This window comes from Anser anser, assembly GCF_964211835.1.
Source record: "Anser anser genome assembly, chromosome: 6".
Taxonomy (NCBI): Eukaryota; Metazoa; Chordata; class Aves; order Anseriformes; family Anatidae; genus Anser; species Anser anser.
This window is the reverse complement of record NC_139726.1, coordinates 32,119,208-32,146,000: the sequence shown is the minus strand read 5'-3', so window position 1 is coordinate 32,146,000 and position 26,793 is coordinate 32,119,208. Positions and strand designations below refer to the sequence as shown.

At 43.1% G+C, this 26,793-nt stretch overlaps 2 protein-coding genes across 8 annotated transcripts in view; both read left to right on the top strand.

The window, feature by feature from the left end:
- SPAG16 (sperm associated antigen 16) overlaps positions 1-20,267 on the top strand; it is a 399,263-nt gene extending 378,996 nt beyond the window's left edge. Inside the window, exons 18-19 of one of the 2 annotated variants that reach the window (XM_083841616.1) lie at positions 19,720-19,875; positions 20,138-20,267. In XM_083841616.1, the coding sequence (XP_083697742.1) occupies positions 19,720-19,875; positions 20,138-20,154 (173 nt within the window). In that variant the 3' untranslated portion in view covers positions 20,155-20,267. Of the gene's footprint in view, positions 1-19,719; positions 20,084-20,137 lie in introns of those variants that run through there. The other variant, XM_083841615.1, reaches the window with a different exon arrangement.
- VWC2L (von Willebrand factor C domain containing 2 like) overlaps positions 20,268-26,793 on the top strand; it is a 41,186-nt gene continuing 34,660 nt past the window's right edge. For 4 of the 6 annotated variants that reach the window (XM_083841617.1, XM_083841622.1, XM_083841620.1 and 1 more), the window contains exons 1-2: positions 22,851-22,963; positions 23,068-23,534. In XM_083841617.1, the coding sequence (XP_083697743.1) occupies positions 23,124-23,534 (411 nt within the window). In that variant the 5' untranslated portion in view covers positions 22,851-22,963; positions 23,068-23,123. Of the gene's footprint in view, positions 20,287-20,982; positions 21,122-22,850; positions 22,964-23,067; positions 23,535-26,793 lie in introns of those variants that run through there. The other 2 variants (XM_083841619.1, XM_083841618.1) reach the window with 2 other exon arrangements.

The window sequence follows — 26,793 nt, the reverse complement described above, 5'->3', positions numbered from 1 at the left end:
GACAACTCTCAAGCGATGACAAAACCCAGCTAAGCGGTGATGAAATATAAACATTTTCTGGCATGCTGCGGCAAGCCGGCACCGAGCAGAGGTGGTGCCATTGTGATTGATTTGCTGGTGGGATCCAAGGGGAGGGATGGAGCTGTCCAAGTGTTAAGAGTCTTTACTAGCAGCACAGATGACAGACTTAAGACAAGCCCTAAGGAGTATGTCTTTGAAATTTAATAACATAAGAAGAAAAATATTCCACACTTCACTAGCAAATCTAATGCTACACAGTGAAAGCATTATGAAGCTTTTTTATTCCTTTTCCTTTTTTTTTTTTTTAATAGAAAAAGGAAGAGAACTGGTTTACAAAAGTTGATTAAGAATGTGGTTTCCACACTGCTTCATTTTAGAATCACGCTGATGGCTGATGTATGTTTTCCTGAACTTTATAACTTTTGAAGTGTATTAATTTTCCCTGCTGGGGAAAATGTCGTTCAAGAAGATTGGGGGAGGAGGAAGGGGGCCTGACATCCTTATTATGCTGTCACATAACGACTACTTCTTCAGACTGTTCAAGGTCTGTGTCTCTGGAAGAGTGACAGGCTAATAGGTTCTATTCTTAAATTCTAAGTATCCTTGATAGTGCACCAAGCAATTTATCTTTAAAATAAAAAGTGAAAAAAAAAGTTCTGCTGATACATAGTTGCAGAAAGTCGCTGGGAGATAGCTGAATAAAATTGAATTTTTCCTATCTTGCGAAAATATAAACACAGAGTATTGACACACTTGCCTTGGAGTGCCTGTATCTTCACAGGATAGGACCAGATGTAATTACCTACATACTGTGAATTTCATTCCGATCACAAGATCTAGAGCTGGGAGTATCATATGCTCCCAAGCCCGTGAGCAACTGCAGTATTTCCAGTGGGAATAATGACTTCTGATGACATGATCCATCGTGGCGTGAAATAAGTTCACGTTGTGACATGTATCTCGGAGAAGCACAAACAGGATTTAATAACATAGAAATAAATCAAACACGAAACATGTATTTATTCTCCATCAGGTCCTTAAGATCAGAAACTGGGAGCTTGGTAGCAGTGGGAACAGACAGAGATGGCTCTCAGGACTTGGTAGTGTTGGTGTTTTGCGTCTGAAGTCATGATTTTTAAATCCAACTGTGGGTTTCCAGCTGTGAGAATGCATTAAAAGATGCTAGGCATGCATTTGAGAGAGTAATAAATAAACTGCACAAACACATGAGAAGCAAAAGCTTTGATAGTGCAAGGAATTTGCCTAAACAATTTAGATAGTTGGTGAATTACCTGTTCCTGCTAAATGAATAATTCTTTCTTAAAAACATTCAGGTTGGCCCCAGACTGTGCAAACTAGGCAATATAAATGCAGCTAGTAAAGTTCACTCACATACAAACAAGATGAACAAAACCAAATCTCTGTTTTTTAAGCAAATCAGATGCATTCACACCATTGTCTTAGTTTTGCTTTGTCTTCAAATTGCAGAATAGACGGGAGAGAAATGAGAATACTGAATCGTGGTGCAATGGCAAGAACATATGGGCACACTGATTCATGCTCCGTCTCAGGATATCACTCCACTTAGCTGGCAAGCCGTTTTTCCTAACTTTTTCCTCCTGCTGCTTAGCTACTTTCCTAATGGCTGGTATCAATCAGCAAAAATCAGTTTTCTGTTCCAGTCTAGAAGTCAGTGGGACTCAGCCATCATTGCTGGAGGACCGCCAGCCCGCCCCACTGTCCCCTGGGGGTAATCTCAGCTGGCTACCATTTCTGACCTTTCTTTTTCCTTCTGACACAGTCCAGCTCTCTCTAGTTTGTCTTTGCTCTCCCAGCCAAACCAGATGCTGTGCAAAACCTCTGTAGTGGTTTTGATTCGGTCTCAGAACCCACTTGTGCGCGGGTGTTTCAGGCTGGAAATTAGGAGACGTTTCTTCTCGTTTAGTGGGTGACATCGGTGATAGGGGATGGTTGGACCAGGTGATCCTGAAGAGGGCTTTTCCAACCTTAACGATTCCAGGATTGTCCCCTTGGCTGTTGTTGCTCACAGTGCCCTTCTGCTTGCAGCCCGTGGTGGCCATTTTGAGGTGACACTTGACCTCTTGCTTAACTTGATCCCCTTTTTATCCTTTATGCCTCCAAACAGAATTTTCCTCTTCTGCTGGGAGCAATTTGAGCAGCTTATGCCTCTTAGTTTATACGACACACTTAAAAATAATTAACCATACAGATAAAACCAGGTTAATTTGAAATGGTTTCAGGTTCCTACACTTACTTTTAGTATAAAATCACAGTGAGATGAAGTTTAAGAAACAAGCATTATTTTGCATTATCAAATCTCTACTCAGCCTTCAGTTCTTCTAATTATTGTCATATTTAAAACTTAGGCCAAGCTGTTAAAAAACAGCTCTTAATTTATGTCCTGAACAGTGACAGGAACTATGTTTTGAAGGGCCTGATCTGGGGAAGGAAGAATATGGAAGACAGAGGAAAGTTTAGTGATCCTCAGAACCTGGGTTAGCAGCCCCAAACTGTAAGTGTTTAAGTTCATCTTTCCATCCTGAAAAAGCTTCATTTCTGATCTAACAATCTAGATCAGGAGAAGGAGGTGTCAGGGGGCCCTGGACACTCACTTCTGCAGGTCCCCAGCCAGCGTGGCAGGGCCGAGCCAGCCAGGACAGAGTGCCTGCCACATCTGCAGTGTTAAGCACCGAGGGAAAAGTGCTCTGCAGATAAATCTGGCTGAAACAAGGAACACTCTCTTTCCGTAGGGCAGATGAGTGCCACCCAAGGAATATCAATAAGTAATACAAAGCTACTGGGGCCACACTCTGTTCTCAGAGCACTAAAGCATGGAGCTAGAGGAGGGGACGCCGTTTCACCACTCTGATATGCAGGTGACAGATTTCAGTGCTCGAGCACGTGTGGATTTATGGCACTGTGAGAGGCAGTGAGTGGATTACGCTCCTCCATTTGCAGGCTTTTCATCTCCGCTGTATGTAATGATATTTTTTCATTTGATAATTAATCCAAATAGAGTACAAGTTACTAATGAAAATAAGATTGAAATATAGTTGTGCAGAAGACAAATAGATATACAAATTGCATATACAGGCAATGGATGATGCAAACAATTCGTAATACTCCCGTGCCTTTCAGAGGAATTAAAGTCTTAGCCCATGCATCCTACTGAGGCAGTCTGTGATGGGAACTGATCCGTGTAGCGCAGAGAGTTTCCAAAGGAGGTTTTCTGGCATGATTTAATGTTTTGAGAAACAGATTCAGGTCCTAATCCTAAATTTACCATTGATTTCTTTTGTTCATTCTGATCTAATACTAAACACTTTTCACTGACTTAAGGATTTGAATTATGGCTCTTCAGGTACACAGGTACTTTCAAGTATTTTCTTAAGGGAAAATGTGGCTTTAATTTTTAAGCAGAATATCTCTAGCATCCAAAACAACCTGTGAATGGGTTTTTGCTGTTGTTGTTTCATTCTTTTTTCCCCCTTCTTTCTTTAATTTAGAGAGGATTTGACAATTCTGTTTAAAACTTTGGACTTAATAATTCCATGTTTCCTGAAAAGCATCAGTATACAGCACAATACCACATCTGCAAACGAGGGGAAGACTATCTGCAAAACAGCGAGTGCTGTGGTTAGCATTCACAAGGCAGCACGTTTTCAGCACCCGACAACTTTGTGCATTTCATTAGAAAATTAAAGCCTGTTGCATTAAATGATTAAGTGGATTAATTGATGTCCTCCCCAGTTGTTCAGTCGCCTCCACGTGAATGCATGGTAATAACGGCTTGGATCTGTTACGTCTCTGTGATGTGCAACTGGTTCTTAGTTAATGCACTCTTGCTGTAATTGCTTTTTAATAGAGTGGATCAGAAGATTATCTTTAATTTAAACTGTATTTATAACAACAAAAAGAATCACATGAATTCTATGTTAATCAGTAGATTCTGAGAGTTAAATGATTTTCTAATAACAGTTCTTACAATTACCTGATGTCTTTAGGACCTCAGATTTAATCAGGAATTTACCCATGATTTATTGTGGTGCAAAAACAAAATTGCAAGGAACAAAATATTTTACCAGTGGGGATTAGAAAAACAGATAATACAAATTTATTTCTAGTTATTATCGCCTTCTTGCTGGAATTCTCATCCATTTTATCCTAGAAGTATTAGTTCAGGAACAGCTGGGGTAAATACATAAGCTAGAGTTTTTCGTAGGAATTCAGAATGCTGGATCCAGTGGCAGTATGATCTCAGTAGCAGTGTTTTGGTATGGGGATGGCGGAGCGAGAGTGTCATAGGTAATTGGGAGAACGTGGTGAGAAAAAGAACTGAAGATGATTATTCACTGGAGATGTCATGGAAGCAGTGTAGATGGAAGGAATCGAAGCTTGAGCTCTTGGTCTGTTTGTTGCTTATAAAGAGTAAGAGAGTCTGGGGAAGGCTCCCTTACAGGCTTAAGGCAGAGCAGAGCTTGGGTTGGATCGAGTTTTTGTGTAGAGTTTTCTCAAAGAGTATTTCCTCTGAGCTTAGCTTTAAACACAAGCAGAAATGAGAACAAAGAAACAAACCCATTAAAATCAAGCATATTAGGCCAGATTTCACTGTTAGCAGTATTGGCATCTGCTACTGCGTTTATATCTGAAGTTGAAATCTTGGCCCTTAGCCTGTGAGCAGCAGTTTATGACCATTCTGGATACAGTTCAGAGCTATGCTAAGTGGTTCCATTTGAAAGACATTTTTCAATTACAGAAGAACAATTTTGGGAAAAGGTTCTGTTCAAAAGTACTTGTTGAAATTCCATTTATGCATCCTGGCGTAGTTGCTTTGGTTATGTTGCTAAAGCTCTTGTGAAACCAAACTAGCTCCCTAACAAGCCTATTAGTGCTGCATAAGGGAAATCAGAGATGGATCTGAATCAAACCTTGGATGGATACGAGGGACTTGGAGAGAGTTTGTAGATGAAGATGGAGGCTCTTTTTTTCCTTTGTAGTTGCTGCAAACAAAACCTCAATCCTGAGCATCTGAAGCTTTGCAGAAAATCTAGAAGCAGGTTTGAACTTTGATTTAAAGCAAATGTAATTAAATGAACCTACATGATCTCAAAGGTGGCACATCTGAAGGGTTGCTTACAATAGGAAGAAAGAATTGACACCAAAAGTATCGTCTAATGAAAATCTCAGATTATTTTAATCATAATATGTCATATTTATAACAAAAGATCTCCCAATGTGGGGAACATAACCTAACCCACAGTTTTCCTATACAGAAAATAAACTCCTGGAATTCTGCCCTGAGATCATTCTTCCTTATTTCCAGAGGAGAATGTTTGGAGAACTTCCATATAAATGAAGAAGAAAGACAGAGGTTGCAGGTTCCTTGGCTGTGCCTGGGTGATAACTGCCCTACCCCAGAGCCTGACTTTTCTTGGAGTGGGACCTGGGTCTGTGCTGTCCCAACCACATGGCACTGCAAGAGTAAGACTTGTGCTATGACACTAAAAAATGGGCACTGTAGTAGTTCTGGTTCCCTATAGGACTATTACAGTACAATATTAATAGGCAACTTTGTAATTAAGAATAATACAGGAAGAATTTACAACAATGTTTAAAATTTGCGTTGGACGGTGGAGTTTATAAGTGATTCTCTGTGCAGTCATTTTTTTTATCCTGTCAGAAGGGTGATGTAGGAATCCCTAAGCTTGCCGAAGCAGTAGTATGCTGGTTTGAAAGCTAAATGCACAGGGGTTCTTTAGAAATCATCAAAAGAGCACAACTCAGAAAAAAATATTAAAAACACAAACCAGTGGACTGGCAGAGGTGGAGGTGTTTTAGCCTGATGCAGAGCTCCCTGCATGGAAAGACAGGTGGGAAGCTGGAAACCATGGCTTGCAGGGGGGCCACTTTGATATGGGTGATCCTAAAAGAGTGAGGAGCCTGGGAGAAAGAACTGGGCTGATGCAGAAGATGAGGGGGACATAGGAGAACCAAGAAAGATGCACAGAGAGCAGCATCTGCAGGTAGAGGTAGAGCTTCAGTACAAGAAGAAGGAGAGTTATCGATGAAGGAGGAAAGGAGTTGTTCGCGCACAGCGCACTTTTTCTAAGAAAGGGGAACCCTGAGGTATTTTTGGGGTAAACTGGAAGGAAACAGGAAGGCTGCAGAAAATTATGTAGTTAGATATGAAAGATATACATGGGGATTTGTATTCAATTCTTCTAAGATCTTAAAAGCTAAAGTTACCTCCTATCACCGAGAGTTTGCCAGAATATAAAAAGAGAAGAAGCGGTGAGAAAAGTTAAGACAACGGTGGAGAAGACTGCAATCTTCCATCTTTTGGAGACTGTGACAGCCTAAATATTAGCTGAAGCCATCCAGCAAATGAAAGGTGGATGTCTTGACTTGTCAGGTTGCTTTGGAAACCTGGATTTAAATGAAAATGATTAAAACTACCAAACTACCTGTCCTTATGCAGTCCTAGGAAGGGGATGTATTGGACTTACAAAGCCTTATCTCCCTTGTCTTGGTGTGTATCTGGCTCTGCGACCACAGGAGAGAGCACCTGACATCTCTGAGCAGTCAGCAGTATTGCAGATGGCAAGTTCAAGGAACAAGAAGCATATTTTCTATCTGAACCTGGTATGTGAGAGGCTACTTGGGTCTAACAGGATATTTTTGTTTTGGAAACTATTACATGTCAGGGACTTAGGCTTGAAAGAGCATTCAGGTTGCAGGACTGAGCCAAACTCATTCAGACCTATGCTGGCTTCTCAGGCAGTGGATGAATAATCCATAAAGAATTTTTTTTTTTTTTTTTCATCTGTGAATAAAGGCAGCAATATACCCATCAGTCCAGGATAACACATGAAAAGCAATTCATATATTCCAGACTCCTAAAGGGTGAAATGTGCCGCAAAACAGTCAAAAGTGTTAACCCTGCTTAAAACCTTGGCAGGAAATGTTGTCAGGAGCGGCATTCGAAGCACGATCAATCTGCAGAACGTATGATCTACCCTACAATGAGCTTTTCTGCTCTTTAACTATCACATGGCTGTGGTGTTACAAGATGCTTCGCACATACCTGATACTATAAGAACCATATCAACTTAGGATCTCTTTTCAACACTCCCCAGCCACGTCCCATTACCTCGCCATAGATTTTTATTGGATGCTATCCAGCAGTTCAGGAGTAGTGTCATAAATGCCTCCATGACATAGGACATTTGTTACACTCGACAGCAGCATTCATTACTATAAGCAATAGCAGCCAGGCTGCATTTCCTTACAGTATTTAGCCATCACTTGACAAGAGGTGAGAGCAATTTGGCAGCGGTGGGAGCAGAGCAGCCTGAGGAGGTGACACCATGCGTTATCTCCGATGGTTCAGCTGATGCCTTCGTCCACATGGAGCCAGGAGATCTGCTGTAGACTCACAGCAATAAACACTTTTGTTATTATTTATGATTTTTTTAATAATGCCTCAAGGCTCCGCTGGGCAAGCTGTAAGAGTCCCTGCCCCAGGCAGTGGAAGGAGATAAGCTGAACAAAGCAGTGTTATCGCTTGCCATCGCGGACAGGGAGCTGAGGCACGGGATGATGTGTGCTGACAGGGAGCAAGGCTGTCACTGGAACTGATCTCCAGGTTTGTCCTGCCCCTGCTCAGTAACAAGTCTGTGGCTTCACTAATGCTCTTGCAGGGTGTTCATGCATTTGTAGGTGTTAAAGTTATTAGGTTCCTGCAGCAAATGTTCCTGGGCAATTGAAGTGCTAAAGGCTTGGGTTTTTGTTCCCTTCTTCTCCGCGAATAGAAACCCTTGGGGCACCAGTACAGACACTCAGAAGCCAGGTAAACATCCAGCAGTGGTTTCTGCCAGCTACCTGGCTCACGGCACCTGAGAGTATGCGCTTTGCATAGCACATGCTCAGCTCTTGGAGATGAGGCTCTGGAAACCTGTTAATTGTAGGGCCTCTGGAACCAGCCCATAGCATGTAATTAACTGGAGTTAGCATCACAGAGACTGCAACAGCTCAGGGCAGTGCCCTGATCTGTGGGTTCCAAAATCTTCTTTACCAGCTTTTTTATTTCTTTTGTACGCAAAGTATAAAGCTAAGACAGGACACATTCAAAAAGGGCGATCCCAGTGTAGTTACCAACCTGGACCTCGCTCATCCAGCTGCCCTGGGGAGAAGAGCGCAGCAGGAAGAGGAACACGGAGATGCTACCTGTGAAGTGAGTGCCGTAAGTGCTTCAGGCCATTGACTCTTCTGGACTCCTTCTCCCTTGGTTTCATCTCAGTATTGGATCACAGACGTTTTGCACTACAGAAAACTTACTGCCCACCAAACTCATCTGCTCCCTTAGTGTACCTATGGACAAAACAGCCCAGGTGTAAAGAGGTTTATTTTAAGCAGCTGGGTTTCACCTACGCCTGTCACTGAATAATCATTACACCTACTGCAGCTCCCCTCTCAAAAAAAAAAAAGTCACAAAAGAAAGTTTAAGAAACTATATAAGCTTTGTCGAATGTAAAGAATTCCTTTTACAAAGACACCTCCATGGGCAAGTGAGCTCGCTAACCCCTACCATAGATTTATGCCGGCAGCGTTTCTTAGCATGGGACTCCAAGGGCATAAAAGTCAGGATTTCATAGCAGTGTGAGGCTAATGATTAAAGTATGTGTGATGGTAGTCACAGTAACAGCGCTGAACAAGGAAGCACCCGCCTTTCTCTTCGGTGCTCTGACAGCCTGGTATTAAAGACCTGCAAGTGTCAGAAGATGGAGGAAATCAGCGAGCCTCTTTGACAGATGTTATGGCACAGTGTTTGTGCTGTCAAGGCAGAGAATATGACAAACCTGAGAAATGACAGTAACAGGAATGTTTAGGAAAGGGAACAAGCCTAATAGAGATGCTGCTGTTGACAATAACATGCTTATGTTAAAAGTCAGCTCTTTGTTTGAGCTTTTACTTGGCAAAGAGATTATTGAGCCCGTTTTGCTACTTCTGCTTTTTGTTTTGTTTTCATACCCCTCCTGTGTGTCTGTCTGTTTTTACTATTATGGTAAAATACTATTTAGTTGTAATGTGGAAGAAAGATACTAGTCACTCTGAAATGCTCTGTTTCACTTGAATTACCATGATAGTGTAGGCAACGTCTGAAGGCTCCATTGTACCAGACACTGAGTGAAAGCCGGAAAAGATAGGATTAAAAATCACCATTTTTTTAATACAGAAAAGTTCAGAAACAGATAAAATAAACCCACTTATGAGTTGGGAGAGCTGAAGTTTCAGAAGATTAAGGATGGCATTGGAACCACCTATCGAAGTAACTTCTTCAGGCTGGTCGTGGGTCTAGCTATGAGTGAGTGGAGGGTTGCAACCTAGGGAGAACATTTTATTCCACTTGTCTCTTTTCCAGTCACTGTAGAAAACACCCAGACAGCTACAAAAGACTGGGCATGGAAGAGCCAGCAGGGAAACCCCAGGTGAAGCTGAAGGCTGGGATGCAGCAGGAGCAAGGCTCGACTCTCTTGGCAGTGCATTAACAGCACCTTTCGTGTAGGTAAGGAGCTCGCTTGACAAAAAACAGAATCCACGTACATTAAATCATCCTCAAAGCTTGAAATAATAATGGTAACAACAAACTAGCTTTAAGGACAGAATGGAAGTGTCATCTTACTTGCTAGGAAAGCCTGATGAGTACTAGAAGCATTAGGAATCAGCGGTGTTTACCCAGAGCTTCTGCCCTGATCCAGGCTCATAAGGACACCAAACTGCTGTTTAAGGAGCATGTTCAGAGGTAAAGCATTTAGGCAGAACATGGTGGGGTAAAGCAAGGTAAATAGTATTGCTTCTCAAAAGTGCTTTTTCTCTGAAGTAGCAGCTTCCAGAACTCGTGCTTGAAGGAGTACTAGGAGTAAAGCCTACTCTAGGAGTAAGCTGAAGTTTGGCTTCCAGGCCTGCAGAGCAATGAGCAAAACTTTTGTCTCATTCCACCTTCGTGGTGGACTTCTGTTGTCAGCAGTTATTATCAGCTGCAGTGTAAGAGCTGGCTCTTGGGGTCCAGACTGTCGTATAAAAAAAGGACGTGCTAATTGCTGTCCATTTCAGTAAGCTTGGACATATGGTGGAGACAAGTCCTTATCTCAGAGTTATTAGGGTTACAAAACGTTGATGATGCACATGATCTGCTTTGTTACCAAATGCTTCTTATATTATGGATTATTGCCACTGCATGGTAGTTGCATGTATTTATTTATTAAGGATGGGTTTTAAGTTGTCATTGCCTACATAAGCCTGACTTTCAGTGGTATTTAAGTGCCTTGGGATGCTTACAAGTGCCTAGTTCCATTCAGAAGCTCTGGCATACACAAGTCTGCCATCGGTGCAAATTAGGAGTATTTCTTTTTCAAATTTCAAGTGGGATTTAATCCCCCCGTGGCTAAGGTGTCTGAAACGAGATATGGAGGGTTGCTCCTAGTCAGTGCATGATCACCTGCCATAGCTGTCTAAAAGCAGCAGGTGAGTTTCTTTGAAAAGAAGGATTTTTCTCACTGGAAACTGCCCTTCTGGAGCCCAGGTGAATTAACTGCTCATCTTGGTTTCCGCTATGGGATGGCAAAGGCAGATGAGATGAATCCCACCCTGTGTCAAAAAACTGTTATGTGTCTGGCCATTCCCTTCAAGTTAACGGAAAGGATGCTGCATATGCTGTCCAAGGGAAAAATGAGTCACCGTTCACATCCTGGTCTCCTCTTCCATAACACAAGCATATCTATCTTATCATTTGAGAAAGGAGGGAGGATCAAAGAGGCTTTAACTGAACAGCTGCAGGCATCTAAAATAGAGAGTGGGGAAAGGAGAAAGAATAGAATATTAATAAAAGGTTATCTTCTATTCTCTGAATGCCTTTAAAGTGGTGTTTCCATTAGTCGGAGCTATGTTCCTGCATGCGTAGAATTCTTGTCCTTATACATTGCTCAACTTAACTGAATTCTTAAAAATGAGACCTATATTGATGCCCAAAATACATACAGCTGCAGTCAAGTAGGAAGTTCAGAGGAAAGCATGTTTTTACGCCCAAATCTATATTCAGGGACCTCACTTGTAGCAGAAACTAGAATAAATTTCAATTTGTGGTGACAGCAGTTTTGCTGTGACTTAATTTTTCCAAGTTAACCCGTCAGTAAGTTTTATATTTTAAATGAAAATTATTATTTAACATAAGTGCAATGTTTTTTTCTTCTCACACTCTCAGAACACCAAGAAACCAGCTAATGTATTGTGGAGATAATATTACATGGAATACAGTTGGGGATAGGCTGCTTCCAATATCCAAGTTTAACAGAAGGGAAGAAGTTGCTCTTCAGAATCAGGTATTAAAGGGAACTTTACCTGTGTTCTGGAGCACTCGCAGTCATATAAAAAGTCCTTCAGAGACTTCTTTGTAAGCAGAGCTTCAGCTTCCTAACTTCTGCAGGCATCTTTATGGTGATTTATTCCTTCCTGAAGATCATCAGACTATACTGATCTGTACTTTTTTCCTCCATTGCCTTCTCTTCACGCAGCATTTTAAAATTTGAGCTTTTTGTCATGTTCTTGCCCTGGGCAGCACAAGTACAAGCAGAGGAACAACACTGCTGATGCCACTGCTCTGAAGTTTCTCCACCAACAATCCTGCAGAGGTTACTGCTCTGCTATGACGTTTCTTTTTTTTTTTCCCCCGCCTCAAGGTAGATTCAGTTGAAGACCTGTGCCCACATATAGATATTATAGGTAACACTGGAAGCTACACAAATGTGTTCCTATTGTATGCACAAAAATATTCTTCTTTGGGAGAAATTTTCAAGCAAAAACTCCAGTTCTGGGCAAAAGGTGGAGATTCTCTTGCCCTTTTATTCTTAATATATTACTTTTGATTATCTCCTGAATGTATTCAAGCATGCCTTGCTTCCACATCCAAAAAGATTTTTACATCTTGAAGACTCTGCTCCTAAAGTTTCTGCTTTAAGACTTTCTATTTTGTTTCAAACCATTTTCAAAATCCCAAATGCCACCAAAAGGCCAAATAAAATCTAATATAAACAGGCTCAAGTCCGGCTGAAAGGTAGCTTTGCAGTAATGGTCTGGGTCTAGAAATCCTTATAAAAAAAAAAGCTTTAAATTCTTTTATAGAAAGGATTTTCTTCTATCAGATAAACGCTTTCTTTGCTATAAGTAACTTTCTGGTGATTTTTTGATTGAAAAAGGATTTGTCGAGTTCTGAGATCTGTTTAAGATCTGGAAATAATGCCCCTTCATCTAGGTCACATTTTCCTCACAGTAGGAAGTTGAGAGAAGTCCTCTTTGTCCGTTGGCCAAACATCACTCCAGACCCTTATCTTCCAGGGGAAATGCACGGGGCCATATCCTGCTGCACACTTACTTTTCATCCAGGACAAATCTCTACACACGGGTTCTTGAAGATAATAACTGTACTTGTGTTAACGCACTCCATAGATAATTTGAGGTTTTCTGTGTTCCAGGGGGCTCACCTGAGCAGTCTGCCTGAGAAACTTCTCTGCACTTACTTTTCTCTTACTACCTTCTTTAAATACTTGGGTCTAGGAAACTTGTATGATATGCCCTATAGTCTATAAAGCTGTCTTTCACTTTGAAGGTCTAACCCTTAGTGTATTGCTAAAAGCCAAACAAAAGCAAATCATTTCATTACAAGACCTCGTGCTATAGCTCACTACTGCCATAATGAATGTTTGTGATGCCCTGATCCTACCATCGTTTAAGCACATGATTAAACTGATTTTGAATGGCTTCACTTGCATAAGGTGAGTCACGAGTGTAAGTGCATTCTGAGATGAGCTAATTTTCCCTAATATACTTTGCCAAATTTCTGTCTGTTTAAATACTTCTGAGGAAGGAAAAAAGTCATTACATTAGAGAATGACAAAGGATTTTATTTTGGTAACAATATTTTAAAAGCCTATATCAGCAGATTGTTGGACTTTGCTCTTTCTCAGCCTGTCTTTCGGTCTCCATTATTGAGAATTTTTAGTAAACTGCTGCAAGTGAATTATAGCCTGCTCAAGATTATTTTTCTATGTCCTCTTGCAGGAAAGATCTAAATAAACACAATGGGAAGGCAATGGGAGGAGGGGGTTGCCATTATTTCCAAGAGGAGAATATTTGGGAGGATTTATTCACGTTTAAGAGTGGAGGACTTATAACAATGTCAAAAAAGTGCATTCCTAAGCAGAACGTAGTGTACATTTGGAAGATGAGAAATAATTGCTGTATTTGTTGAAAGCTGTTTATAGAACAAAAAAAAAAAATGTAAAACATCTATCGTATGGTGAAATCGGTTGCTTGGTAAATAACATTCTGCATGGTGTGACAGTAATGAAGAATTTTATCTACAGCCGCTGCAATCATAGTTTGCAGCATCTGTTAAGCATTTTATTTACTCTTATTTAGGCAAGCACACTAACATTTGCATGAAGAATCTTGCATTGTACTGTTTGGAAACCTTCCCATCTGCCTTTCTCCTCCCCGCTTCCTCAAAATTAACGTTTTATTTGATTTCTTACCAAGTAAAACTGTGGGCCAGACCACGAGCTGCTGTAAAGCAGCTCCGTGATTTCCCCCCATTTCCCAGCGGAGGAACCAAGCCCATCCAGTTGGAGTTTCTCTGCAGGATAGGTGATGCCAACTCGGGATCTGGAGGTCAGAAAGCCGCTGTCATGGCATGCAGCACCCAGGCTGAGAAGCAAGTCACGTTGGCTGGGGATGCACTGAACCAGCTCTACATAGCTAAACTACCTGGGTGTAGGGGGCAGAAGCTCCAGGGGGCAGCCTGAGCACCTCTGCGTGGTGCAGTGCTTAGACATGACTCTGGACCCAAGTCCTCTCCTGCTGCCATAATGCCCATAAATCATTTAACTATGGGCAGGCAGTGGTATCATGGCTAATTAAGCTCATAATTACCTGTAGCCTTTTCCTCCCTGATCTATTTGCCGCCTTTGTTGTTGTGGTGGTTCTTGTTTTTTCTACTTATTCTTTGACTGCAGACTGCTCCAGGAAGGGGCTGGGGTATTTTGCCTTTTCCACGTAGCACAGAGGTGCCCTGTTCCCAGGAGAACCTCTGGCTTGGGTGATCGTCGTGTCGGTGCACGTGGCTGCAGCTCCAGTAACGACCAAAGGTCTTCAGGCAGAGGGAATGTAATCCAAGAGGGCTGTGCATCTGATTTATACTATCATCCCAAGCAGAGATGCCTTTAAAAACCAGGAACGGGAGAGAAAATCTGTTTGGCACAATATGTTACATAAGAAATTAGTAGCCCTTGATGAGCATGGTTTCAGCAAAACTCTTCTCTGTATTGACTAACAATCATGTGCGAAAAATAAGCTGAATTACATTTTGCCTAGTCTGGAATGGAGTTGAAAAGTTCTGAGTAATGACGCTGGTTGAACCATTAATGGAAGTCCTTAAAATATAAGTAGTTTCTTGATACTTTCCACTTTGGGGCATCTTTCTGTAAAAAAACAAAAACAAAACCACAAAACCAAAACAGATGCTGCTCTATGTGCATAGGAGAAATCAATGGATGGGATCAATATTCCCTCCACAGGTAATAAATGCTGAGAAGCATTTCTGTCTATCTAAATTGATTCCAGACAATTCTTTAAATTGGTTCTGATGTGTATAAAAATCATTTCCCTATTGATGAAAGCTGTTCTTTCTTTCTTTGATACGTTTTTTCATCTCTGCCATCACTAATGGTCTCAGGCTTCCCTATGCAGTTATGATAAGCAGAATTTCTTAAATCCATGCAAGATCATAATTTTAATGAAAAAAGGAATTACAGGGCTTGTCTTTGAAGATGAATGCTTTGCTTATGGTTAGGCAGTGTGAGTATTTTTAAATTGGCGGAGTTACTACATCTGAATTATTTACAAAGAAGCCTAAAATAATGGCCCTGCCTTTATTAGAAGCAGTTGCCCAAATCCAGCATCCCTTACTCCAGGTGTAAAAGCTGCTGCTGCAGACAGGTGAATTTTCTTTCTTTTCACTTTCCTCATTCTGTTTTGTAGCTGAACAAGAGTTAATGTTATCTGATGAGTCTATGGAAAAAAAAAATGTTCTGAGACAGCGAACAGTGCTAGTTATCAGAATGAGTGTCTGAGCCTAACATGCTACAGTAAGCTGTGGCGTTGGTGACTTTGTTGCAATTCTATTTTATTAACCACTGAGCTGCTAAAACCCTCTAGAAACGTGAGGAACTTGTCTGCCAAAACAGGAATTTCCAGAGAATTTGGTCATTGGATGTTACGTGGTTTGTCAGTTGGTTTGCCTGAAGAAAAGCTTAACGCTTCAGGGTAACTGTTGCCCTGAAGGGCTTGCCAATGAGACCTTTGGTTGCCTTCTGGACAGATGTGGAAGCGTGCATGTGGTGAACCGCAGCAGGAGTCATGTGTACTGGGAGCCAGCCAGCAGGTGTTATCTGCTAGCTGCCCTCCAAAGTCAGCTCTGCATCCAGCTGTTGGAGAAACGAGCTGCATGACAGCCCCCATGGTTGTGGCTTGTTTGTTTTCAGGTGAAATCTTAAGGCTGCAGCCAACAGCATCTATTGGCCGCCAGAGCCTAACAGCTCTAACCTGGTCTGCTTGCTCCACTTTGCTAGTCCGAAGATGGCCTTGCTTCCAGCTGTTTGAACACACAAACAAGGGGAGCACTGCTTAACCTTGTCTTGGCAAGGTTTCACTCAAAATTCATTTTACAAAGAAGATGGTAATCACGGCTGTGATTTCCATTAGGATCTTATGGAATATAAATTGTCAAGCTGTTGTTGGACAAGCAGAGGTCTTCCTACCTCCACCCCAGGTAATTTGGTTCTATCAACCCAGCAAATTAATCTTGTCTGGTTTTGTGGTCTGAAGAAACGCAGTCACAAATTAAATTCAATAGTTTCAATGCACCAGCCCTATTTTACACTTAGCCCCTAGTTCAAATTAGGAGATGGATTTCATATTGTGTTTACATATGAGGCTTTGGTATTTACATGGCACCAGAGGTACGCAAAGTTCCTCACAGACAAGAAAAAGTGTGTTGCTTGTTATATGTAACATAACCGAGCCTCAGGCAGTGCAGTAACTTTGATTTAAGCTCACATGTTTAGGTCAATGTGGAGACTCCAGCAAAATTACTTTTTTTGTTGTTTTTTTCAGATTCTTGCTTTTGGTACTTAAAGGCTATGGCCTTTCTTTGTTCCATAATTTGATGTACATTTGGAAAAATTGGCTGGGCCAGATGTCCATACAAGATAAATTCATCGTAATTACCCTGTTCCCCACAGCGGGGTACGTGTGATAGCAGTAACCACATCATTTGAGGTACTAATTGATTTTAGGTTCAGTTCTGGTCTCAAAACAGCATCGGGATATGTCTTTAATATCAGAAATACTTTTCTAAAAGGGCAGGGGTGATTTTTACTGTTGTTATAAGGTACGAGTATATTTCCGGCCCAAACAGCGGAACTGCATTAGCAATTAATCAATGCCTGCAACAAAGGCCATTGCCAGGCTGGAAGCGGCAGCATGGCGAGGCGGTGCGTGGGAGACGGGGAACAGAGACTGTTCTCTGTAGGATGCTGGGGCTGGAAACCTGCAGCCGTACCTTACTGAAATGCTAGGAAAATAAAGAGGAGCTGAAAGGCATGGGTCACTCAGAGGGAGTTCAGTCATGTCCCAGAAGAAATGTGACTGTTACAAGACATACATTTTAGCATACAGTATTTTTTTTTCAGGGTAAGTCATCCCTCTTAGTGATTGCTTGCACAGAAGTTGTTCGTACCTCTCATTGCTTTTGTTGCCATTCTCTCTACCTTTCCTAACTCACTGCATCCTTTCTGAAGCAGATGACCAGATGGTCAGAGCTTATGTTATTCTAAGGATGTAATAGGGGTACATCAGAAAAATTAGTGCCTACGTTCTAGCAATGGGCAACAGCAAATTAGCTGTAATTAGTACAGAGGCTGCTACTGTAGTGTCTCTTTGGCGTGGAGATGTGCTTTGTCATCACTCCTGTCTGCCAGTTTGAGGAAGAAGTAAGAGCTCAGGACGGGCGTGGGGCCAGCCAGAGCCAAGCTTCGTTTTTGCTCCCTGGGTTGCCCATCTGGGGCAGCTTCTTGTGAGTTTGAGGTCTTGAGACATTGAAACCTTGTGAGTTTGAGGTCTTTCAAACCTTGAGTTTGAGATCTAAAGGCTGTGAGATCTCGAGGTCTCATTCTTTGGAGCTTTGCGTCTTCTAACCAGAAACTGCTCATTTCAGTATAATTCAGCATAATTGCTGAGTTCAGTGAATTTGCCCAGACCTGCCCCACCTGACAATTCGTCCTAAGGTGTATGAAGAAAAAAATAGCTCCAGGCTTTTGTCTTCCTCTGAGTGTTATATCAAAGTGCCTTTGTTGGCAGGCGAGTGTCCTTCATAAAAACAGGGCTTTGCATGACAATTATGTAATAGGTTTTGTTTGGCTTCCTAATTGGAGAACATTTTGAAAGAGCAATAAAACACAATTTGTTCCCTCTTTCCGAAAAGAAACATCTCCTTTTGGAAGGAAGGAGGGAGTAAATTTACATTATAATGAGCAAATTGTTACGAGCGTGTAGATCAGCGTTGACATAAAGGGTGACAGAAATGAGATGTTCTCATTTTACGCCTTCCCCTCCCCTCTCGCAGGCATTGCCTTGTGCATCCTTCTGCTACAGAGAGCAGGGAAGCTGCTGTGCTCGTAGTCGGCAGCCGTAGCACGTCGTGGCGTGGCTGGCACTAACTGTGCGTGAAATGACTCAATCCTCACCAGGGCTGCCCCGAAAACCTCAACCCTTTCCCCGGCGCGGGGAGGCACGAGCGGTTTGCTGGTGCACCTTGTGCAGCTACTGTCCCTCTCTCTTTTTAACGAGCGCGTTCGTTACGGGTCTGAAGAAGCTGAAAGTGACATTAACCCCCTGCCCAGCTGTTCCAGTGTCAGGGCTCCAGGCGAAATGGCATTTATTTGGCTCCTGGAGAAGTCATCCCAGCGACTGCCTGGAGAGTCTGGCTGCAAGTGAAATCCATATGCAATGCTTCTGTCAGCAAAGACTTGCTGGAAGAGAGTTTATAATAAATATTCACATCTGCTGCTTTGGACACTCTAATCCATCCTACAGATCTTTGCTGTGTCAGGCTTTGTTCTAGACGAAGAAGCCGGGTAGTTATAAAGGTTTGCAAATAGGGCATATTTATCATGGTTAGCTCTACCTTCTAGTTCTCTTTCTCGCACAGATATCCATGGCCACGCTAAGCATAACGCGTGATTAAATATTCTCAGTGCATTTTTTAGCTGGTTTAGACTCTGCCTTTGCTTTCATAAATGGTGAAATGGCATTCGTTTACTTCACGGGTGGAGCCAGTGGGTCTTGAATATCGTTGTTAAGAGTTAGTTTGGATGGAAGGACAGACAATATATTCCTGGGATAAATTATACATCATGTAGTCATGCCCAAGTCCCTATGGCTTGCACATGATGAAAATTGTGAGGACTTCTGATGTGTAATGTGTTCCCATTGGCCCCTTGGCAAATAACTTGGATGACTAAAAATGGCCCGAATCTCTCCCATTTTTCATAATCTTCCCCAAAATGATGGCCTTAGTGTCCAGTTGACTTTGTCAGTGTCAATATTAATTATTCGTCTGCTGGTGATGTCTTTGCTTTCGGAGAGAAAATACTGATACATAAAAAGAGCTGTAATCATTTGGAAGTTATATTGAACTTGCTCCTAATAGAAAAAGGTATTTGCCCAAGATCATGACTAGAATGCAAGGATCTCTTTGTTGGGAGGACCACATCTGCTCTGAAATGAATGTATTGATCCTTCCTTTTTTTTTCCTTTTTTCTGTACGTGAAACTCATGACTATTATAGTTAATTTCTTAAAGGAGAGAGTGTGTATCTGGTGGCTGGATAAATAAAAGTGCTTCAAACGTATCGCTTACCAGCTGTTACCTGTGCTGTTATTTAAGCAGAAAGACAATCAACTTATAAACACTTTCTGCCCCATTGAGGGCGATGAAAACTGAGTCCGTTTGGTTCGTAAATAAGCACATGGAAGCTGGGAACTCTTTAAAACCTTTTCCAGTTTTATATTTTTCTACTGTTAGACCTAGTTCTATCCAAATTTAATTTGGGTTGGCTTTTCCTTAAGGCTCTCAGGGAGCAAGGCAGTCAGTTCAGCTAGAAGCCTGACCTCCCTGGAACTCGGCTAGAAACCTGCCCTTTCCTTCATTGCAGTGCTGTACAAGAAAAGCAACGTAATATTGTGGTCTGATTCTGACACCTCCAGCTATCAGCAGAACATCTGCTGCTCAGCCTGCATGTCGGAATCTGGCCCTAAATAATTGCATCCAAATCCAGGTAGAATAGCTCTGCGCCTAATGAGTAGCGTGCCCAGGTCTCCAGATTCACTTAATCACTCCAAAACCCAATCTCATTACCATTGATCTATCCAACTTTCCCATCATTTATCTCCGACAACAGGAGCACACAAAACCTGGCTCGTCTTTAAAGTGGCGAGCCCCAAACTTCCAGCACCGCTCTCTCACTGCTGCCTTTACAAACCTCGGTAACTTTGCTCTGAATTTCAGGTCGCACCGTGGCTGTGGCGAGCGGCGATGGATCCGTGAAGGTGCTGTACCTGGAGCTGGGACAGCTCTCCAGCCTGCGGGGCCACAGCGAGGAAGAAGTGCACAGCGTTGCCTTCGATCACAAGGCAGGGCGGCTGCTTTCGGGGGGTGCTGACGGTACGCTTTGCCTCTGGACCTGAGGACCAGCGTGCTGTTTTCACGTAACCTTAACCTCGTGGATTTACGGGGGGGGAAATGATTTGACAGCGTTGCAGAGAGGGCTTAGTGAAGTGTTTCCGTAGTTAATGTTTTCAGGGAGCATAAGTGCCTGAGAGGAGTATTATTCTGCATTTTATCCGAATAAAATCCCTGGTTTCTTCCTCTTTACGCTGCCTGTTTTTCCGAACATCCAGCAGCTCTCGTTTGGTTGCTCCTGCAGAAATAGCTTTACAATGACGCCTAATGACAGAGCAGCCGAATTGCAAGGAGATCGATTTTGAGCGTAACACCACCAGAGCCACCAGCGCTCGGCTCCCCGTTTCCAATTCCAGCCTGCGGGAAGACGTGAAGTTTTAATAATGCAGCAAGGTGGGATTTTTGATGCAGCAAACGCTCCGGCCTCCACCGGGGCAGGAAGGAGGCCGAGTTGGGGAGCGCGGCGCTGATGGTAGCGGGGCCACCCATGGAAAGACCGCGGGGCGCGGGGGCTGCACGCAGCACAGCCTGAGCGCTCCGCAGCTGGATTATCATTGTTTTTTCCCATTCCCTCTTTTTTATTATTTTTTTCCCTGAAAAAAGAAAAGAAAAATAATAATTATTATTATTAATAATAATAATAAGGGTTGCAGAGCTGCGCGGTGCAGCCATGCCCGTCCCTCGGGCTGGGGAGTCCCCGCAGGGGAGCGGGGCCCGCCGGTCGCGGGGCTCCTCCGCCCTCCCCCTGCCTGCCTACTGCCTAACCAGCCCCCTCCCCGCTCTTCTCCCCCCTCCTTCCCCCGCTGTGGCAAATCCTGAACCGCAAGAGATCCGCTGGGCATAGGGAGGGGATATATATATATTTTTTTCTCTCTCCCCCCCACCTCCCGCCGCCCCCCTCCACTCAAGACCTGAGGAAATCCAGCCCAAGTTCGCCGCGATGACTGTGCTGCTGGCATCGGGGTTTCTCCGCGGCATCCCTGCCTCTGGACCGCCTCGCCGCTGCTCGCTTTGAATCCTGAACACTGGGTTAAAGCTTAATTCTCATGTCGTGGTTGCTGGGCTGCTGCTTTCCTGTGTTTGGCGATGGGAGGTGGAGGAAAAGGGATTGTCCGTGAGTCAACACTGAAAATGTGATTAGGAGGAACTGCTTTCACTAATCTGTGTCTAACCTTTTAGTCCATGTTGGCCTGTGACCCCTTTCAGCTTTCAGATCGAGCCTGATTAGGTAAGTGTAAATTATTCACTCGGGGCGAGGGAAGGTGGATGGAAACCTTTTACTCAGAGACTTACCTACGATCCTGGCCTCTCTCATGATGAGAAATGATGAGAAAGTTCAGCTGTAAACTAATTCTGAGCAAAGCAGCATTTGTTTACTTGTTGAAATCTGTCCGTACGAGGCGTCTGCAGTCTGTCTGATTTCCAGGATCGGCGCTGAGCTGAGTGCCTGTGAGTTGCTGTGGGACGTCTCAGATGACTACAGGCTGTAGCAAAATAAAAAAAATATTTATGATCTTCAGAGAACTTTTTTTTTTTAATTCGGAGAGCTTCTTCATCACACTTCAGCACATTGCCTTGATTGTTTCACAATTCCTCAGACATTAATTACTTCAGTTGCTCCTGCTTTTTGATTTTTTTCCCCCTAAGTACCCACCAATCTGCAATATTGCAAGCTACCTGTAGCATTTAGGTAGGCAAGATTCCCTGCTGTGGCGATGGGTAGAGCAGCTGCAGCTGCATGAATTGCCTGATTCCCAAACAACACGTTATGATAGATATTGCTGATAGTTGTAAGAGGGTGCATAGCCCTTGTGAAGGGAAAGGAGCTAGTCCTTCAATTAAGAAGATGTCTTTTGAATTTGATAAAGCTTGTGTAATATCCGGTGTCTCCCTCTGTTGTGGCTTTGGAAAAACTGCTTTGTCAACAGGATCCCTTAGCTGCTTCTCTAGGATTAAAGCCTTCTCCTGCTCCTGCTGCTGCTGCTGCTGCTTTTTTCCTTCAGTTAAGGAGAACTAATTGCTGAAAATCTGCAGTCCACCAAAAATCCCAATACAGAAAAAATGCCTCCTTGGGGGGTGGAGGGGGAGGACGTGTTCTCCTGTGTGTGCAGGCTAATGCATGTTTGTGTACGGTGCGTGTGCCTGTCTGCACACTGAGAGGGGAGGACGAGAAGCAGTGCCACACACATCCAAACAAGCCCTTTCTGGTGAGTGCCAGCAACTCCCTCCATCACCCTCCCTCCCCATAAGGCTCATATCTCATCGAAAAGTTTCCTGCAATACTTCGCCCAGTTCTCAGATAGGTCAGGAACCATGCTCCTGCTAGCGCTGTGCTGGCTGCTGGCTGGCGGGTAGGAAGGACGGCGCGCTGGTGGCAGTGATGTGGCACCACGGGCAGCCAATCGCGCACCCAAGGCGCAGGCACCGAGCCTGCTCTTGGCACTGGTTCTCCCCGGGGGCGATGCAAAGCTTCTGCCTCCCCGGGTTGCTCCATGGCTCCGCCACTTGAGCCAAGCTCTCCAAAGGTCGGCCCGTGCTGCATCACTCCCCAAGTTTTCCAAAGGCTCCAGCCTAGGCAGACAGACACATTTCAGCGGCTCCACGCGCTACGCAGGCATTTAACATCATCCTGCTCTCAGCATTTCTCCCTGCGAATTCCTAAAATGCTGAATGATGGGGAAGGTGGATTACATCGTGCTTTCTGCCAGGATTATATGGACCTGCCGCAGGCTGGGCGATGCTGGTAGCCCAGCTAGCCTCTTCGTAATACATAGGGACAGTGGCTACAGTGGGAGGTTAAAACCGTGCTTAAACTTGGGTTCAGATCCCTCGAATCTGCAGTTTCAGGCAGGTACTTTAACTTCTGGTGCAGCAGAAAACTCAACTGCACAAATGAAGAAAATAAAAATCAGGTGATTCCTCTGAGCCACCATTTGTATAGGGGTATTTTGTGGGCATATGCTTACACATGTGTGCCTAATTTATGTATGTCATGTGCTTTAGTCTCATTACAAATAATTGAGGAGAGGCTTATTTCAAATGAAACAGAGATAGTTATCTGCATGGTTTTGTAAGCACTGATTTATTTTTGGTGGTGGTTGAAAGAATGGTCTTTAGTAGTCAATATCCCTCAGTATTTTGAGTTTGTTCTCACTTAAAAATATTTGTTTTCAGACCACCACACTGGTCTCCTTATGGAAGCAGCTGTTTCTCTCTGGCATTGAGACCCCATGGAGAAGCCGAGGAGGGGGATGGCTCTACATATCCACGAAGCCTGGATACTTCTGTTGGTAATCCCTGGTTTGGTGACTCCAGCTGCCATCAATCATGAAGACTACCCTGCCGATGAAGGGGACCAGACCTCCAGTAATGACAACCTGATCTTTGATGACTACCGAGGGAAGGGCTGCGTGGATGACAGTGGCTTTGTGTACAAACTGGGAGAACGTTTTTTCCCGGGACATTCCAACTGTCCCTGTGTCTGTACTGAGGATGGACCTGTTTGTGATCAACCAGAATGCCCTAAAATCCACCCAAAGTGTACAAAAGTGGAACACAATGGATGCTGTCCAGAATGTAAAGAAGTGAAAAACTTTTGTGAATATCATGGAAAAAATTACAAAATCTTGGAGGAATTTAAGGTATGAAACACTTACTTCAGTATTTAATATTAGTATGATACAGGACTTGTTGGGGACTCTCAAAGGCACTCAGTATTTGCTTATTGCTGTTGATCAGAGATAAAAGCAAAGGTCTTTTTAGCTGTGATGTAGGTCAGGCTGATGTGAAAGCTGCCACCTCCAGCCTCACGTGAACTCAGTGAGGGCCAGTGATGAGTGGAAAGTCCCAGAGCAAAATGCTAGCCTTCCAAAGTTGCTCCTCAACCTCCCTCTTTGCTCAGCATGAATCAAGTTGGACCGCTGGTGGTGTCTGTAAAAATGGTGGTAAACCAAAATGCTGGGTGCTTTTTAGGAACCCCCTTTCCAATTTGGATAACAAAAAATGATGGCATGGTACTGAGAGTTGTGATTCATAACTATATGAGAAAGCAAGTAAGTAGGTTGCAAGCTGTATTTAATATTTGCATTGCAGCTGTGGTAAAGCTGTCTAGAATGGCAGAAGATGAATTTCTAGGCAGATGACCATCTCAGGTACAGAGAAGCAGGGAGTTTAATTATAATATTAGAGTGCCTATTAGGAAAGTTGTGAAGAAATCCTTCTGGAATGTATCTTGAAAATAAGACCAGATTTTCAAAAGCCATTACCCTTTACACAACCTACATCTCTCACTCTAGTAAGTTTGATTACATGTTTTCAATTCTGCTAAGGAAAACAGTATTTCACAATGAAGTACAGGGTGTGTAAAGGCAATAGGTATACACGAGTTTGTGCTCCCAGGTCACGTGGCTTTAAAATTCATACCTCCTTAATTAAAAACAGCCTATAACTCTTCATGGCTGTATGCCCAATCTCATTATACACTTGCAAATTTATTTTCTTTTCTGACAATGAAAATACTTCCATATAGGTCTTAATGCTTCACAGATTCTCATAACATAGATTACAAATCCCTTTTTCCCAGGTATTTTTCTTTTTTTCAGTGAAGGTAGTATTCATTTTCTTTCTTCAATTATATATGGTTTGTGTTCATCTTTTTCTGTCTGTCTGTAGCTGGAATCACTCAGTGTGATCAAGACAGTCTAGAGTCTTAGGCACAAAACAAATAGATGAGGATTGTATCCTCAAGGGCCACCCAGCTCAACTTGTTCTCTGCTTTGCAGAGGAACATGAAGATGCTGATCTTGTGAACTGCTTGAATCACAGGTTATTGCCCTGTGAAGACCAGCCCAGCTTCACCCCACAAATATCATGCTCGAGTAGTCTTGATTTGTTAGTGGGGAAGTGTCCCGCACCTGGCACGTGCTCAGGTCCTTACGTGAAAGCTATCAGGAGTTGTTTTGGTGAGATTTTAGGAAAGCACTGGGAGAACAATGAGATGGATCTTTTCATTAAAGTATCTCTAACATGTGAAAAAAAGTACAGAAGTATTTATCACGTTTTCTGAAAGAAATAATCCCGCTCGTTAATGGATTAAAGGGCAGAGAAACAGAATTTAGGGGAGAAAGGCTATTAAGGGGAGTTAGAGCTGTCTGATTCAGAGTTTGTTGTGTTCAGCAACTGCGGGGTGTTGTGTGGAAAGCAAAGCTCCAGTGTCCCCAGAAAAAGGCACAGTAGATGGGGGCACATCATTCTCGCATGTGGTAGCCTTCATGTAGGACTCATGTGAGGTCCTTCATATTTAACTCACTTCACAGTCGAGCTTTTGATCTGGACCTGTGTTTTACAGAGCTTGATACCTTGTGCAACAGGGCATAAACTGATTTTTTGGAAATCTATGTGTTTACCTAGAACAAACATTGAAACTCTTTTCCTCCTAGAGATTCAGGCAATAGGAAATTGCTGTGCACTTCCAGGGGTGTTTTGAAAAAAAAAAAAAAAAGGAAAGAAAAAACGAAAAGGAGTACCCATGAACTCTGAGTTTATAAATGCTGTAGGAAAGGAAGAAATTCCAAGATTCAGGAAATTGCTGCTGTAAAGCCAAACCTTGACTTCATTGAAGCATCTGGGGATTTTGCTGTTTGCTTCAATAGAACACAGATAATAGAATCCTAGAATCATTAAGGTCAGAAAAGACCTCCAAGATCACCTGGTCCAACCATCCCCCTACCACCAATGTCACCCACTAAGCACCACGTCCAACCTTTTCTTGAACACCCCCAGGGATGGTGACTCCACCACCTCCCTGGGCAACCCGTCCCAATGCCTGACTGCTCTTTCTGAGAAGAAATGTCTCCTCATTTCCAACCTGAACCTCCCCTGGCACAACTTGAGGCCATTCCCTCTAGTCCTATCACTAGTTACCTGTGAGAAGAGGCTGGCCCGCAGCTCCCCACACCTTCCTTTCAGGTAGCTGTAGAGAGCAATAAGGTCTGCCCTGAGCCTTCTCTTCTCCAGACCAAACACCCCCAGTTCCCCCCTCACAGGACTTGTGCTCCAGACCCTTCACCAGCTTCGTTGTCCTTCTCCGGACACGCTCCAGGGCCTTGATGTTCTTCTGGTACTGGGGGGCCCAAAGCTGAACACAGGACTCAAGGTGCAGCCTCACCAGAGCCGAGTACCTGAGCTTTTACCTGCCACCTCTACAGAAGAAATCCAGAGCAGTCCATAGGTTTTATAGGCTGAGTTCTGCTCTTCTCTCACCCTGTTGGATTTATAAGGTCTGCAGACTTTCTCAAACCCATTCCACACACACAGAGCTCCGTCTTTGCCAAAGAAGAGAGGCTTTCCCAGTCATTCTGACTCAAAAACAGACTGCTTCCAGTGGAGACGGTCACCATTTTTTGTGGGCTTGTAACCCTTTCACCTACAATTTGCTTTTGCTAATATGTAGGTTTTGAATCATCATCCATAGAAGTGCTCTTCATTGCTTAGCTACAGCTGAAATTAACTTTCATTTAAAAACCTTTTGCAAGTGTGTGTCTGTGTGTGTGTGCATACAAACATCCATGCTTGCTCTATTAATACTACCAGGACTGAGTCATCATATGGAAATTTCAGCTGCCTGATCTTTGCACAAATTAGGATTGTGTTTTCTTTGGGAAATCAAAATTTTTGAGAGGTTTCCATTTGGGAGAATTTTGCCATCTTGTTTTTAGGTTTCTGTTTAGGATTGGGATGAGAAATCCAAATGCAATTTAATCCTTTTATTTTCTTACCACTGACCATAACTGTGACTACCTCTTGGTAAAAGGGTAGCTCTAAAGACCTATTTCCTGAATATTTAGCTTCCTTCTAGTGGGCTGATTTTGGACCTCTAATCTTTTTGACTCATAGCAATCA